General features: G+C 33.3%; 1 protein-coding gene across 5 annotated transcripts in view; it reads left to right on the forward strand.

The window, feature by feature from the left end:
- Positions 1-17,512, forward strand: part of LOC116768198 (DENN domain-containing protein Crag) — a 28,750-nt gene that overhangs the window by 8,359 nt on the left and 2,879 nt on the right. Inside the window, exons 6-34 of one of the 5 annotated variants that reach the window (XM_061523408.1) lie at positions 1,238-1,397; positions 1,921-2,109; positions 2,291-2,392; positions 2,621-2,793; positions 2,957-3,048; positions 3,351-3,472; positions 3,672-3,783; positions 3,982-4,067; positions 4,378-4,542; positions 5,086-5,299; positions 6,766-6,940; positions 7,806-7,992; positions 8,641-8,807; positions 9,310-9,416; positions 9,886-9,990; positions 10,126-10,272; positions 10,460-10,563; positions 10,815-10,929; positions 11,377-11,488; positions 12,073-12,252; positions 12,758-12,841; positions 13,224-13,301; positions 13,473-13,699; positions 14,050-14,174; positions 14,852-15,034; positions 15,494-15,584; positions 15,658-15,843; positions 16,189-16,342; positions 16,956-17,072. In XM_061523408.1, coding sequence (XP_061379392.1) covers positions 1,238-1,397; positions 1,921-2,109; positions 2,291-2,392; positions 2,621-2,793; positions 2,957-3,048; positions 3,351-3,472; positions 3,672-3,783; positions 3,982-4,067; positions 4,378-4,542; positions 5,086-5,299; positions 6,766-6,940; positions 7,806-7,992; positions 8,641-8,807; positions 9,310-9,416; positions 9,886-9,990; positions 10,126-10,272; positions 10,460-10,563; positions 10,815-10,929; positions 11,377-11,488; positions 12,073-12,252; positions 12,758-12,841; positions 13,224-13,301; positions 13,473-13,699; positions 14,050-14,174; positions 14,852-15,034; positions 15,494-15,584; positions 15,658-15,843; positions 16,189-16,342; positions 16,956-17,072 — 4,059 coding nt within the window. The remainder of the gene's footprint in view (positions 1-1,237; positions 1,398-1,920; positions 2,110-2,290; positions 2,393-2,620; positions 2,794-2,956; positions 3,049-3,350; positions 3,473-3,671; positions 3,784-3,981; positions 4,068-4,377; positions 4,543-5,085; positions 5,300-6,765; positions 6,941-7,805; positions 7,993-8,640; positions 8,808-9,309; positions 9,417-9,885; positions 9,991-10,125; positions 10,273-10,459; positions 10,564-10,814; positions 10,930-11,376; positions 11,489-12,072; positions 12,253-12,757; positions 12,842-13,223; positions 13,302-13,472; positions 13,700-14,049; positions 14,175-14,851; positions 15,035-15,493; positions 15,585-15,657; positions 15,844-16,188; positions 16,343-16,955; positions 17,073-17,512) is intronic. The other 4 variants (XM_061523410.1, XM_061523409.1, XM_061523411.1 and 1 more) reach the window with 4 other exon arrangements.

A 17,512-nucleotide genomic window follows, 5' to 3' on the forward strand; every position in this document is an offset into this window, starting at 1 on the left:
TAATTACAATATACAACCTTTGTTGAAGCAAAAAGTTTATGTGTTTTATTTTTGTTCTAATTTTGACTTTATGTTATATAATCTTCCTCGTTGGCTTCTAAAAATCAGTGTAGTAACGTGTAATTACAATGGTTTCCAGAATCACGTGGGACAAATAAACATACATTATTAATTAGTTCATAGAAAATGTTTATTATTATATATAACCTTCATAAACTTTTCTAAGTGTATTGAATGTACATACTTAAACGGTACATTAATATAATATATAAATATTTTTATTATAAAACTATTGTTAATGCTGTTTGATTGAACTCGCTAATCTCAGGCAAATTCAGATAGAAATATTGTATCAAATAGCTCATTTATATATTACATGATATGACGCTATGGTCAAAATTCAAACAGCCAAACATCAATATAAAGTTTTCTAGAAACTAACTGCTATTCTATTCGATTTAATAAATATATAGAAATTTTAGGTTAAAACGAAATAGTTGTAACAAGGAATTAAAAAAATAATAATACTATGACCATTTTGGATATATAACCGGGAATCGAAGTTCCTACTATTTTATAAGTACACTAGTTTTGCCCGCGACTTCGTCCGCATCAATTTCAGAATAAGTTATATATAGCTTTTACCCGTGACTTCGTCCGCATTGGATACTTTTTTTTGTATAGTAGTATGAAAAAACCTGAGCTGTACTTTTTTGTACGTATGTTTGAATTGTGCCGAGATGGGATGAGGCCATACTACGTGTGACTGTCATAGGTTAGGTTTATACATTTTAAGAAGAAGATAAGTTAATGTAATACATTTTTATATACGATGTTTTTTATTTTTCCTTCCTTGGCCAGAAAAGTAATTTTTCCCATGGGAATGCGTTGTTTTCCCGCGGTCAAAAGTAACTCATGTCCTTTTTAAGTCTCAAACTATCTCCTTACCAAATTTCATTTAAATCTGTTCAGTAGTTTAGGCGTAAAAGCGATCGGCCCACCTGAATTTTCCCATGGGAAAGCGTCATTTTCCCGGGGTAAAAAGTAGCCTTTGTCCTTTCTCGGATATCAAAATATCTCCATATCAAATTTCGTGCAAATTGTTTCAGTAGTTTAGGCGTGATTGAGTAACAGACAGACAGACAGACAGAGTTACTTTCGCATTTATAATATTAGAATGGATTTTAACTACTGAGCCATAGTAACAGACTAAAACATTGAGATAATTCATCTACAGATACCCTCAAGTAGACCGTCGTAGTCTAGCGTTTCCTACATCAGTACCATTATTCTGCCTTCCAATGGGAGCTACCTTGGAAGTGTGGCCGAACAACGCGTCATCACCCAAGCCAGTCTTCTCAACCTTTGTACTGACGGTCGCTGACGCTACCGACAAGGTAAATTGACTGTTTAAATTTTACAACTTAATTAATTAATAAAGCGACTGCTTAAACTTCATAGCAATGACACATTTTTATTTTTTTTTTAAACTTTATTTGTCAATAAAAAATCATTTCCTCATTATACTTCCTATTTCTTCAATAGAAATGTAATAATTGCCTTCTTTCTAAGTTTTTGCGTTTACCCCTCGGTTTGAAGCCTATCACTTAAACTATCTACAATCATACTTATTAATACTCGAATTAATTGATTACATATGCTCATACATTTTACATTATTTGATTGTCTGAATTTAAAATTATTTCCAAGATCAAAGTTCAGATCAATTTATAATAACCATATTCGATTTTCAAATACTTACGTGATACGCAACTACGATTTCAAATTCTAATATTATAAGCTTATTCGATTTTCAAATCACAGTGTGATACGGAAATAAGATTTGCAATGCCTAGTTAATGCGCATGTTCGATTTTCAAATCCTCGGGTGTCCAGAAACTTCTATTTTCAAATCTTCAGGTGTACGGTTCCGCGGTGACGTTCTACGAGCGTTACACCAACCCGCTGTCTGAGAGCCAGATGGACCAGCTGGGTTGGAGGGCCGGTGTCACTCACATGACACACTCGCTACACGCCAACAAGTCAATATGTTTACTATCCAGGTGGCCCTTCAGTGATACGTTCGAGAGGTGGCTGTTGTATATACTTGTGGGTATAATTTTTTTTAAGAAATACTTTTCTTTCTTTTTTTAGTAAACTAAAACTATTTTGATTATTTTTCTCAAGAGTCGACCGATTTTGACTAGTTCATGTTTTTGGTATGGATTTCAAAAACGTTTCAAATTTTATCTGTGCAATATATAACTAAAAAAAATATTATTATTTATAGGAGATGTCTTGGAGCAAGGAACCACTAAACATACCTATTGAAAGATACATAACACATTTATTGGAAGAAGTACCGTTCCCCGAGCCCAGGATATTATTACAGGTTTGTTAGAATATAAATATTAAAATATACTTTATCATTAATTTCAGTTTCATTGGTAGAAAAATTCATATAGAAATAATAATCATTGGGATTTACTGACAGGCGTCCGTTTACGAAAAATAAAAAAAAGTTGTATAAAAATGGAATAAACATTCGAAATTCAAATTTGGATTAATAATGATAATTGTCACCTAATTTAATCTTTCTTACATTAATAATACTTTTCAGTTATCACCAACTAATCCTCACGACCGTGTGATAGTGACCCGGCGGGATGATCAACCTTTAGTGCGGAGCGGGGCCGGCTTCAGACAACTTCTGCTTAACTTAGGACCAGACAACTGTTTGTTACTCCTGGCGTTAGCTATCACAGAACAAAAAATACTTATACACTCTCTTAGGTAATAACCGTTATGTCTATATTCTTTTAGATAATTAAGTAATATAATTGCATCTCCTTATGTATTTACTTATAAAAAACAAACAATTATATTAAATAAAGGTCACTATATTTGTTAATATATTTTATAATTAATTAATTATTTTTTTGTTATCTATTTTCAGGCCAGACACATTAACTGCAGTCTCCGAGGCAGTGTCTAGTTTCCTTTTCCCCTTCAAATGGCAATGTCCCTACATACCTCTATGTCCTTTGGGTAAGGATCATGTAATCAGTGACTTAATTAGTATTTTCTCTTATACATTCAAAGAGGTTGTATAACACACCTTATTAGAAATTTATTTATGTTATTAAATTGAGTTTCTAAATTAATAAAGACATAATATATAATTTGTTCATCTAATATAAAATTAACATATAAATCCAATACAATTTGAATGAGAAAATGTATGACAATATTTAAAAGGAGTATATTTGACTTGAGGACATTTTTAATCAAAATAGCATCTTTTATGATTTCATTATCATAGTCTTAATGATTATTGATTATATTTTCAGGGCTAGCAGAAGTGCTACACGCTCCTCTGCCTTACTTGATAGGTGTTGACTCAAGGTTCTTTGATCTTTATGAACCACCGCCTGACGTGACATGCGTTGATCTAGATACTAATAATATTACGGTACAAAAATATTTTTTTATTTCTATAATAATATATTTTCTTTTTCTATATAAACTTTGTTGTTTTAAAATCTACATACAAAATATTCGTATTATGACAAAATTCTACAAACCAGTTGTTGCTAATAATCATTGGTAATACAAATGTACATTTCTTTCATGTAATATTAAATTAGTAATAATGTAATAAAATATTTCAGATATGCGAGTCACAACGGCATATATCATTGAAACTGTTACCTAAAAGACAAGCGAGAGTCCTGAGACAAACATTGGACCAGTTACTATCAAACATACGACCCGGTATGTTAGGTTAGTGACTCAATGTTTATACGTCCTATAATTTTTTATTTTTATTTTTATGTATGGGAAAACATACAGTTTATATTAAAATAAATTATTTCAGGCAGGGTAGGGTAAAACAAATATATGTAGCAAGAACATTAACAACAATATATAACTCAGAAACTAATTCTTTAAATGGTTTGACATAACTATACTTAATTACAGCGTCTCCGGTAAATTCATCTGGTGATAAACACAACGGCGAACCAACTACCAGTTTAGATAGAGATTTCCAAAAGAGAAAGAAAGAGGTAAGCAATACAATGAAATATGATTCCTATACTCATGTATTTAAAGTTCAAACTGATATTACATATATCATACAATAATACATGAAGTATAATCCAAATAGGAAATATGGAATGGAATAAATATGAACACTAGCAGGATTTGAATTTGGAACGGGATATATAAGGCTCGTCCGCTTATGTGACTTGTTAGTTAAATGTATAGAGATGTATATGTGTTCAAAGGCACATGAATTTTCCCTGTGTAATTTAATGTGAATATTAATTCGTGTTCTATGATAATGTTTAATTATATATAATGATAACTTTTCAGCAAGCATTGGAGCTTAAAATCCAGGAAGCCTTTCTAAGGTTCATGGCGGTGACCTTTCAAGGTTATCGTTCATTTCTAATACCTATCACTAAAGCACCGACCGTGGGTACAACAGACCCGCACGCCCTGTTCCATATGGACTCATTTTTGAGATCAAGGGACAAGGTTTGTTTATCCAGATATAAATTCTTTTATAAAATAAGTGAAAATTTACTAAACGGATTTTTATGTAACTTTCAAGTGATTTAGTTCAAACATCTGAAAAACATTTAGGTTATAAATTATCAAAGACTCCGTTTTAGTTCGCTTGAGACGTTACATGTAAATTGTATTTGTATAAAGTGACAAGTAACTCACTAGATGGCGCTGTAATTTGGTTACTATTATATCATGTACTTTATCACGTATACCTTATAAATCTCTTTGAGCCGTAACCGGAAATCCACCCTTGCATTAATTACTAGTCCAACATGAAATCGCATAAATAGAATAGTTCGTATATAGTAACAATTTGTAAATAATGAAACGATAAATAATTTCATAACAATCAAACGGAAAAACTTTAAAATAATCGGAGCTTAATACAACAAAACAAATATGTTATCTCTCATATACAATGTAAATAATAATAAATTTTAAATCAGGTACCTTTATAGTACAGAAATTTTATTACCAAGTGTTCTTAATGATATAATAAAATCATTTCAGACCCACCAGCGTTTCTTCGCTCTGACGATGCGGACACAGATGTTCACTCGTTTCATAGAAGAACGTTCGTTCGTATGCGACGCTGATCAAGCCTTGTCCTTCTTCGACGAATGCATAGAGAGAGTTGCTAGCGAGGAACCCTTATTAGGAATGGACGATAGTAATACGTCTGAGAGGACCGTGTTTGTACTACCTCCGGACCCGCCGGATACCGGTAATACATAACATTATATAATACAATATATGCAGTATGCGAGATAGTATATGTCACTCTTAGTTTTTAATTCAATTACTGACTAACAGTGGCGTGCATAGAGGTTTGGGGTAGGGTAAGCAGAATATGTTTGAAAAATAAATTCCAATTTTCATCATTTCCTCTTCTAAAACATCGATAATAATGAGGTCTTTCGCAAGCATTCATTTAAATGAAACTAATAATTTCGGTTTACTACGCGTCATTTATAATGGTTATGCAGACGAGATGTCTGCAGTGATCAGGGTTGCTGCTAAGTAATCAGAATGTCGGGAGTATGTAATCCGAACATATTAGTTTCATTTTAACATTGATAATATTCGCGCATAATGTATATATGAATTTAAGGAATCTCTCAACTACCTCTGAGCCACGAAAGTTCCTTAAAACGATTACAATCTGTTCATCACCGCTTTATAAAAGTTATTTTAATCGCAATATCCAGTGGAGATCCAAACATTCTTCTTATTATTATTATTTAAAAACTACAGACAAATGACTTATTTGTGTGTACACAAACTGCTAGCTAACTAAAACTATCATAATACTTTTTATTAAAAAGAATAACATTTGCCTTTCTTTTAGTTCAAACTCAACTGGTCGCACACATTCCTTTTGTAATTTTTAATTTTACTGTCAAACGACAAAATTGAAAATCGAATCGTAATTAATTTCGATAAACACACATCACCAGCACAGAACTCACAGCTATAATTGTCCATTATTCGTCAATAAATTAATTCACTATTTACTAATTAACTAATTAAAACTTATTCACTTGCGCTTAGAAAGACAAATGACAATATTCAATAATAACAAAATGGCGAAAAAAGTAAATGAACAGTTTACCGACCAATCAGACTCCTCGTTTCATGTGACAATTAACGGACTTTCTACGGAATTTTAAACGAAAATAAGTATACAGTGCTTCTCGAATACAACTCAGCATAGATTTTCGCACACACACATACAAACATTTTTGCATACAACACGAGATTTGTAGATCGTCTCTGGCTGCATAACGGCGCTAGCAGTTAGCAGCGGCCGATGGAAAATGTTTCGTTTCATATACTTTATAGATGGCACTTTTAACAAATCGTGAATCAAATGGCATTTTAAATGTCTGTAAACATTTCGTAATCTGTGATTAATAGTATGTAAGTAAGAATTAAACAATATAGGTTTAGTTGCTATATGGGTAGGGTATGCAGTGCTTATTTGCATCTATGGTGTGCACGCCACTGCTGACTAACAATATGAGAATTTGCGCTCAATAAAAGTACTCAATATTATACGAACATTAAATAAATATCGACTATTAAAAAATCATTAGTACAAAATGTATATAAAAGAAATATAGCATATAAATATGTATATTGTTTAGTGACCATATGTGTAGGTTTATATATAAATTTGTCGTATTACAGAACAGCAGTACACGTACAATAAGTTTATATTGGACGAGCAACTGGTATCTCTATGTCATAGTACCCGCGGGTCATTGACCTGCGCCCCCGCCGCCGCCCTCGCCTCAGTAGAGTCGCTAGCTGACGCCTCACCCATGGCGAGACGAACAAAACAGGAGATAGCGGCCGCGCAACGGTCTGTCATATATATATATATATATAGTAATATTTTTAAATTTAATAGAACTTTGACCTAATATTACACTTAAAATCCAATAAAGAATATGTAATGAATTATTTATGAGTAGAAACGGATCTAAATCTGCAACCACCGGAATATTGCCTTCCAGTTGTTTTACCAATTAAGCTAGAGCGCTGTTAAATTTTTCATAACTTTATTTTTATTATTTTTCTTCATATGTATTTTTTTTTAATTCTCTTATATAATAGTTTTTAACCACAATTTCACCCAAGAGTGTAAAGTGTTCTAAAACAATATATATGGCAACCAACCGGTAGTGACATTAGTAGTCGTAGTCGCGATCCTGTGGGAAGTTTACAAAATTAGTAGATCAATTTTATACTCACGTTACTCTGATGTCGAAGCTACAATAATATAAAGTTTCATCAAAATCAGTTAAATATATCCAATACATCCTCATAAATTTGCATGTCTAATATTTGAAGGATATGAGATAAGTAGCTAATATATTCGATTTATAATTTTTCGCTTAAAAGCAGGTTAAGGCCAAGACAGAATCATTGAGTATGTTCATAATATCTTCAATCAATATTAAATGATAAAACATAATATATACCTTTTCCGATAATTCGTTTTTAATTTAGCATCTCTAAATATATATGTCTCTTAAACACTAAATAAAGTATTATGTTTATATACTTTGAATGTCATTTAGTATAGTAATATGTGTCATAATAATATGTCATAGTAAAATGAAATTTGTATACAGATTAAGGAAACTTGGTTCATACAAAAGATTTATCAACTCTTGTAATTGACTATAAAAAATTTCTTAAAAAAATTATATATTTATTTGTAGATTGGCTCGCAAAGCAAATTTATCTCCGGAGGCGTGGGCGAAGTGTCTGCTAGGAGCGTGTTACTCACTATACTTCTTAGCTCTCCCCGGACGAATGCTTATATCACGGGGCAAAGAACACGCTACTTTACGTTTTGCGTTCGAGCTACTGGAACGAGCTACTAAACTGAGGGTACCCTGCGATGAGGTAGGAACTAAAAATGTACACTTTAATAATTTTAATAACAAATGAATTTTTTATATGTGACTTTTGGAAACGAAAAATATCCAATCAGAGGAAAAACATTAAAGTGAATGTCAATGAAGCCTGAACTATACAAGCTCTAACCATGATCAAGCTATAGAGTGAAAATTTCTGTAAATTACTCAACTCAAGAAATTCATAGAAATAATCTTAAATTATAATTATCCATCATGATAACGCCTTTTGATGCTGGATATTATGTCGTCTAGTACTAAAGAAAATGTTAAGTTGGTAACAAAATGTAACCAGTAGTGCCATCTATATTTTTTTACCTACATTCTCTTTCAACAAAACTGGTCAGTCGTTGTTGAGCTATCTCTGAGTATCATGTACAGAAAAGTTCTGAAACCACAAAGGTTTTTGTTTTATTATATGACTAAATAGATTTCTACAATACTTTAAAGTGATATAGCTTATGTATTAGAATAATATTATTGCAAAGTAGCCTTTATTTTTACATCAATGCATATAATTTCCAGGTTGTCTTATATATATTTTTATCCAATCATGTAACTTTTAGTTATTCGTGTGCATATTTTCAACCAATCATATAAAATTTGTTAATTATTTGAACCAATCACAATCTTCCAGGTGTGTTACCGTGTCATGATGCAGCTGTGTGGTATCCACTCACTGCCGGTGCTGGCTGTGCAGCTATTGTTTCTTATGAAGCGGGCTGGTCTTCAACCTAATGCCCTTACATATGGTTACTACAATAGATGTGTGTTGGAAGCCGCCTGGCACAAGGATATGCCCAGGTAGTAATGCTAATAATATTCTAACACTACCAATATTGTATGTACTACAGTTTGTGTTGATGTGTGAATATATAGAAGTTTGCCGCTTTGACCAAAAATACTGAATGGATTTTGATGAAACCTTTTAATGATATAGCATATAGATAAGAACATCGTAAGCTATTACACTCTCGTATTCAGTGTAGTTACTAAGGTAACACATAAAACAGTTTTGTATAAAATAATGTGAGATGGCGCTGACGATAAATGTGCATATGAATTTTTTTACAAGCACTCATTTATTTCTCTCAAGCGAATGCTTTATTAAAAACTTGTTTAAAAAAATATGTGATAATTTACTAGTTTGCTTTTCAAAGGACTAAGTATATGACAGTGAGCAATTTAAGTGAATCTTTGCTTTGAAAGCTAGTAGAAAAAAGAGCTTTGTTTATAAAACAAGATAAAAGTTGATAATTTTTATTATCAATATTTTCAAAGTAATATTAATGTTTCTATGTCGCAGCGGATCTCAACTCATGTGGAACAAAGTTCGTATAGCGATAATGGGGGTGACTTTGTTCCGTAAGGCGGGGGCTTTGAGAGCCAGTCGAGCGGCAGGAGCTGCGGGAAGTGAGTAGTGTACATATTTATACATAAGGACATAGTTAATAACCTTATAACCAGGATGTTATTGTGGAAAGTGAAAATATGTGATAAGTCTAAAATATACAGCTAGTTTTGTTGCGCAAATTTATAACGTTTGTCGTTGACATTAAGTTCATTTTAGAGTGATAGTGCATAGCCTGTAGCCTCCTTCGATAAATGAGTTGTGACTAAGTGAAGTTAACAAATTTGACCAACAGTTTCTGCGATTAAAACTTTCAGCAAAACGAATAAATAAACTCTTTATATTCACAATATTAAGATAGATTATAAAAGATTTTCGGTATAACGTAAGTTAGACACTGGCCACACTTTAAAATAAAATAAACGAAAAAATGTTTTATTGTATCATCCTGTTTTTGTTTTGTGATTTGCTTTATTATTTTATATTTTTATCTATATACATAATTATATAACAATTTAATATAATATGTAGGTACGGGTACGTTGCCTCGTGTGCGTACGGTGGGCGGCGAGGGTGCAGATCTGACTGCATTGGCTCTCGCTGAACCGACGCGTAGCAGATGTAGCCTGGATTCGGGTGAGAATATTGTTAAAACCTATTATATTAATAGCAAAATAATTTGTATATATAAATACGATTATTTTATAAAAATCCTAAACGTACTGTTTAAGGCTTATTTTTTTTTACATGTTCCTAAACTGTTAACCGCAGCATGCGATTTGAACGCATCGGTCAGCACCAATACGGCTTCGACGACAGCCTTCGAAGCCCTATACTGCAGAGGTAACATCGTCCGCGCCCCTGCCAGTCACCCGCGGGCTCATCAAATTTCATCGACCGCCGGTATACTCATTTCCGGTGAGTTATAAACACTTTTCTGTCGCAATATTAACTTAATAAATTGTCAAGCTTATACTATATACGATTCGGCCTGTTTCTGATATATATTATTTTAATATGAACTAATGTTTCGTATTACTGATACATATTTGAAACAGAATACATATTTAGGGGTGTTTTTTCTACGTTTAATTATTCCTCACAGGCCTACCATCAGATCCAGATCTTAGTTCTACAACCCGACCTAGAAGTAATTCGTTAGGCAGCGAAGAAGTCGAATCTTCTGTGTCTATAACGGAGAAGAGACAGGTAGAGTTATACGTCTTAATTTAAATCGTTTTTGCTAATATGGAAATTCAAACGAACATATAACAGACTACTGAAATAATTTTCTGCCTGCGTTTTTTTTTTGCGTAACGTAGGACTATAACTTGGTTCTGGGTGCATTTTCATGAAATTAAATACATTGGTAAAATTTACGTCGTAATTTTTTATTGACAGATTATATCATAGACTATAGGACTTTTAGTCCCTAAAATATATTTATTTATTTTTTCCAGACTATCCACGTAAGTCCCGACAGTCCATCCGATCTCAGGATACTGACACGATCAGAGAGCTTCGCTGGGGACGCACAGATAGTACAGAACCTACAAAGGCTATCGTTTTCTAGTAGTAAGTATATATTACTTCTAGACTATATGCCTTAAGTTTTTTATGGAGGAATATCCTATAGTTTTTCAATTAAAGAACATTTCTAACATAACATAGATATTATTGCATCTATTATGAACTGTTTTTCTTTTTTTGACCAATCTTTTTCGGACTACTAATCGTATTTTATTATTTTTAAAAGTACATAATCCCGATGTCTCATCTACATCTCGCAGTAATCCCAAAAATATTAGTTTCATTTAAATGAATACTCGCGAAAGTCTTAGATCTCATTGTGTATTTTTTTTGTTTGATGTTTTTTTAACTATATTTTTTGTATTTAATACATTTTTTAATTATATTTTAGTAGCAACTAGTATAGATAAAGTTTTATTTATATGATTTGGAGACAATGGTTTATGTACACACAAACTATGTTGGTAATTATTTAATCTCGTTTGTACACAGGCACATCAAATACGAAATCTCGATGTTCGAGGACGCTGAGCTTCCCCGAGGAACCCGAAAAAGAAACGGCGCTCGTCGACAAAGTCGAGAAAACTATCTCGTCACCTCTCAAGTATGACTCATACTTTATACATGTATATTTTTTACTTTTAACGCAAAAAGAGATGTATTTTAAACCTGATGTTGGTGTCTGTGTTTATGTTTGTGTCATTGTAGCTCTCGAACCGATGTTCGTTTTTCTATGCCTATTTTCCGATTTCAATGAAAGTTTCCTTGCATGGTTCTTAGCTATGTTTAATTACTATCGGTCCAATAGAGTAAATTTATCAGCTCTTTTTTATTTTATTACACAAACTACCGCCTCAAGCGTGCTTGTTTAATCGTTAAAGAATAAATAATGGATGATTAATTCTGGTTTTTAAATATTTTAATAAATTTTTAAAGTATGTATATAAAATAAAAACCCCACGACCACCTACCAATGTCAGAATTACTATGAACCATTTAAATATTTCAGACCACCTTATTTGTTTGTATTTAATCAATGTTAGTGAATAGTGATACCGGCACTAGCGAATTTCATAGTGAAGAGGTAATAGGCTTCTAACATACGAATCACTAGGTACTATGTAGATAAATTTTAACCTATATATTTATTGTATAAAGATAAGTTTTTGAAGTCATGTTTAACTTCAGGGTGTCCCCCCGCACCCCGGTGTTGGCGGATGACCCGCTGGGCGCTCTGTCCGTGGAGCCGAGTAGCCCCGCCCCCGCCCCTCCTACCACGGACGTGCCTCTACCACGACACGAGTTGAGCGTCAGCCCACGACTGTTCCAGAGGAGCAACTCATTCACTGAGGAACCGGAAACAGTCGGGTATATAGATTCCTGTATTAAAATACATTATAATTTATATAAGCATACATTTTTTTATTCGTTATTAAACTTAAATTTGATCTTTATCCACGAACACGTTTGAGAATGCATTTAAAAGAGTGATTCTCGTTTTCTAAATTAATTAAATGAAAAATTAAGATGATATTTAATTTCATGAAATGAAGACTTGCTTTAATCTCAAGATCATTATTTTTTAATTCTATGACTTCCATATTATATAAAACGATAATCTTTTGGCTATATTTAGAAAACAAACCCTAAAATTGAAATCATTAAGTCGTGATAGTTTTCATTATCCCGTATAAGAGAAACCTTTCACACCTGCTAACATTGATCCAGCTAACAGTAATCTAGATTGTCAGCCGTGAGTACTTGAGAACGTACCCTTGTACGTACCAAATGTACCTAAGTACGCGTACATCGTACAAACGGTACCACGGCGTGGTTACGGAATTCGATGAGCTGGATAGTTTCCTGTTGACAGGAAACTCCACAGAAGCGAGACGGCGCCAGCAACAGTGTCATCAAGCCTGGCCTCTATAGGAAATACACTCAAAATCAGTTTTGGGTAAGCATGAACCTATACTACATATCTATTATATTAGAGTATTATCTCATTTTTTTTTAATCATTACCGTAGCATGGCCGCTTGCTATTTAGTTTTAAACGTATATCAATCGCATGTCTGTTTCTTGCACAGTACATTTTGTTTGTGTTCAATTCGATGCTACCCTACCAAGTTTTAATTATTTTGCCAAGCTTCGTTATAAAAGCATGATGTTTTTTTTTTAATTAATACATGTTTGTCACTTTTTGATAATGATTTATATTAAAAGAGTTATTAAAGATCTCTAGTCGCATAAAATTGTGACGAATATGTTTTAATTGATATATTTTTGGGCCTTTTCTGTTTGGCATCGTATGCAATCGCTAGTTTTTTTTTGTCATAGACGTTATTCACCAGCAAGACTGTCGTTGAGGAAGGATAATATGAACATCGGAAAGGCTATGATCGAGAACTATTTCAGGTGAGAAATATATCGAGGGCCGATAAATTGTTTTGATTACTACTAATTAAATAACCTTACATACCACATTAATAAATACATTACGGGCTGAACTAATAATTCATACACTACCAAACTGGATGGTTTATTCTTGTATGAAATTAACTTCTAAGCTGTATATTTTTCCATCAGTCCAACGAGCATAGCTGGGAAGAAATCGAACGAGCTATTACAGAGCGGTCTCAGCAGCTTGAAATCAGCAGCCACGAGTATGGCAAAGAAATTCGATGAGATGAAAGAAGTGATATCGGCTAATTCGACTCCGGTCAAAGGCGCTATAGGCAACGCCACCAGCGCCCTCACTAACTTCAGAGGCGACGATGACTCGGGAGACGGCTCATCAGAGGTCAATCAGAATGGTTAGCATATACAGCGTGTTCTTATTATATATTTTTTTATTAACCTACTACACTTCTCGGTGTGATATATAAGTGTAGTGATATATCGCGGGGATGGTGCAAATCCGCGTAACTAGCATTGGGTTATACCGCGCTTTTCAAAATGTGTAACAAATTAAACACGTGAGTAATTATTAATTGTGAAAAATTTTATTTTACCTTAAAAGTAAAACTTAGAAAATTTTCTAAAAAATAATCTTGCTGTATGAAGCTCCTTCTATTGCTGATACACATTATTACCCAATACTTTTCTGTGTATTTCATTCACAGGTACCATTGGACATATTACATTCGGTTCTTTATTTCCTCAGAGTGGTCGGGCGGCGTGGGCTTCAGGCGCGCGTCCAGTGACGCGGAACTGGCGTGTTCTATGGAGAGAGGTTCCCTGGCTACACTTTTATCACATCTACCCGACAATCTGTATCCCACGCAGTATGTAAGTACAAGTATATGACTTCATATTAAAACTCAGTAAATGTATCTTAGTGTATAAGGATATCTGTAGACGCTAAGGAATTGACAAGTGTTATGTTGGGATGTGATTGTCAGACGTCATCTCGTCTGCCCGTGACCGCGGTTGCCGCTAAGTAACCGAAACGTCGCGTGTATGTAGTTAATATAGTCAAAAACGCGAAATACATCCGAAAAATTTTCCCTTTTTCTTTAAACAATACTCCCAAAAGTCGTAGATTTCTTTGAGTGTTATGTTCAGGTAATAAGCTAGACATCAGGCAAATATGGCGATGAGTTACCGCTTTTATTGATGCGGACTTAACGTTACTCGAAACGTATAGTATTTCTTCACAAGGAGGAAGTAATATGGTCATACTAAAAGTACAATAATACTTCTCTCACATAAAAAAATTAGGAACGCAATATATGACCCCATTATGTAGAGCCCACATTCACATACAGTATTGTATAATTTTATCAACCATATCAATGAAGAGGCGGTGATAATTATACTCCTATCATAATTAAACATCCTCATTGATTACCAGAATTACCTTTTACATACACTTATATACAGATGTCTTATATATATATATATAAGTAGTATATTAAATAATACAACATTTGAATGTCACATTAACATATACATTTTACTTCTAGGATAATTCAAAGTCCGAGAACCCGTCGGTGGAGGTCCGTATGACGTCATGTTCTCAGTGTCACCAGTGCCTGGCGCTGTTGTACGATGAAGACATCATGGCGGGCTGGGCGGCCGACGACTCCAACCTCAACACGCGCTGCACGGCCTGCGGGCGACACACGGTGCCGCTGCTGTCCGTACAGGTGCGGTACACGGAGGTAGTGCAGCTGTGTGGGTGAATGTACGCGTTACTTAATGAGTGTGTATGTGCGTGTGTATCTTGGTATTAACTATTGCTGCTGTGTGGGTGAATGTACTCATTACTTTAGTAAAGTATGTGTGTTAACTAGTGCACCTGTGTGGGTGAATGTATACGTTATAGCGTGTTGAGTGTCGAATTAAAGTGTAAATGTGTGCGTACGTAAAATCATGTACGTGTGCGTGAGCTATCAATGTTTACATGATATGTAATCAAGAATAAAAGATATCAAAATTACTTTAATATTCTTCATATTACAATTATGTTTCAATACTCATTCGGCATTTAACTGAATTACTTTAAGTGCCACAATGTCCTAATTGTAGCATTGTTTTTCCCTTTAAGGTCTTAACCTTTCACTCTATATATTTCCATGTGTGCATGTCTTTGTTTTTATTTGCAGATCGTACGAATGGATCAAACACAGGCGGAAACATTGACTGTGCCTTATTTAAATCCTTTAGTACTGAGAAAGGAATTTGAATCTATATTAGGTAGCAATTCTCAGATTTGATTTTATATTATACATTTCTATATGAGAATTTCTGTAAAAATGTTCTGTTATAGGAAGAGAAGGCGACGCTTGTTTGGCTGAACGCGAATTTGTGGAGTCGCATCCTATAGTATACTGGAATCTGGTGTGGTTCTTGGAGCGAGCCAATATAGATAATCATTTCCCTGACTTATTATGTCCAAATTTTTCCGTCAAATACCAGAGTTCGGATCCTTTGCCGGATGTGGACAAAATGACAGGTCAGAATATAATGGTTGTAAAAATAAAGCTATCAACATTATATAGCAGCTTCTCTTAATTAGATACAAACTTGATCTATAAGAAAACTTCTGATAATTGAACTATTAGTTGTAATGCATCAAATATGTAGACACTTAACAGGATATATTCATCTATGCACTACTTCTTTTATATAAACTTTGACTGTTTTAAAATTTACACACAACATTTTTGCCTCACATATTCGTATTAAGACAAAATTGTCAGACAAAGTTGTTGCTAATAATAATAAGAGGCAATACAAATATACATTCCTTTCAAATAAGTAAATAATATAATATATCAAAATGTACATATATTTTCAGTCGGATGTCGCGTTGTTTGTTCGTGGGAGGGTGCTCGTGCTGCGGACTGCGAAGCCCCGTCCCTCCACCGGGCGTGGCGTGCGAGGAGGACCCAGCCGCGGTCGAGGCAACTTAGGGCTCTGCTACTGTCACATCACGACAGACCGACAGACTCGTATGCATATATATTATATATACAATGAATATTAAAATATAAACGATTCTGTCAAATATCTGGCATGTATAAGAGAGTTTTATTGTTATATAGAATTATTATCAGTAAATTATACGTATATCAGACGTAATTATGAAATTTTATACATAAAACATCTCGGCTACATTTAAATATCAGTTTTATTACAAAGGAAATAAAGTCTAATTTAGAAAGAATATCTGCATAGTCCTTTAAAGACATTATACCTCCCATACAAATAGATACTATTTGTATATATGATATTTTTAAAGTGAAAGTATTTGTGTTAGTTAACTCAAGTCATAAACTAATCAACATAATTTTTATTCAAGATTTTTATTCCAACCAGTCTTTTTATTGGTTACGAATAACCTTACTATAAGTTTGCATACACCACCCCGTACGGAGTAGTTAAAGTTATTAATTCCTAAGCCTACGTTAATACTATCACGTGTGAAGATATATTTATATAAAACTGAAAACGCTCCGTGTTTAGTTTGATACTTCCAACTCGTGCTAAGGATAAATTGTAGAAAGACTATATTATTAAATGTACGTTTTATATCACACTCGTAATAATATTAATTTATTCCAGTATCGTGGCGACCATATTGGACGGTCTCATGAGTAACGATCTATCAGACGCTGTAAGAAAATTGGCGGCGTGGAGAGAGTCGACGTGCGCTAACAAAAGATATCACTCGTATTACAGGTGCGCTAATAATTAATTACTACGTATATTACGTATAGAATATAACTCAAAGGTTAAATTCAGTTCAAATTATAATTTTCTACTAACTTGAGATGTCTTTGTTTATTTGACTCTATTTAAAACTCGTGTTTCCTCATATATGAGTTTCCGTTATGGCATAATGGTAAATATATATTGATAAGGTCTTAAAAATTACAAGTTACAGATATTTTTCTTTTGTTTTGTGCTCTATTCTTGTATCATCTAAATACATTATTCATATATAAAGCTCAACTGAGGTTGATGAATCAGATATCAAATTTTAATTCATTAAGGACGTTTAAATTTTTTTACTTCCAACCGAAAATGGCGCTTTTACTTCTTAATTAAATATATTTGTGGATTTATGAATCCATGTCGCTGTGCAAAAAAATTTTATATTTTTCATATTTCATTTTTCA

Source organism: Danaus plexippus, chromosome 19, assembly GCF_018135715.1.
Source record: "Danaus plexippus chromosome 19, MEX_DaPlex, whole genome shotgun sequence".
NCBI classification, from domain to species: Eukaryota; Metazoa; Arthropoda; class Insecta; order Lepidoptera; family Nymphalidae; genus Danaus; species Danaus plexippus.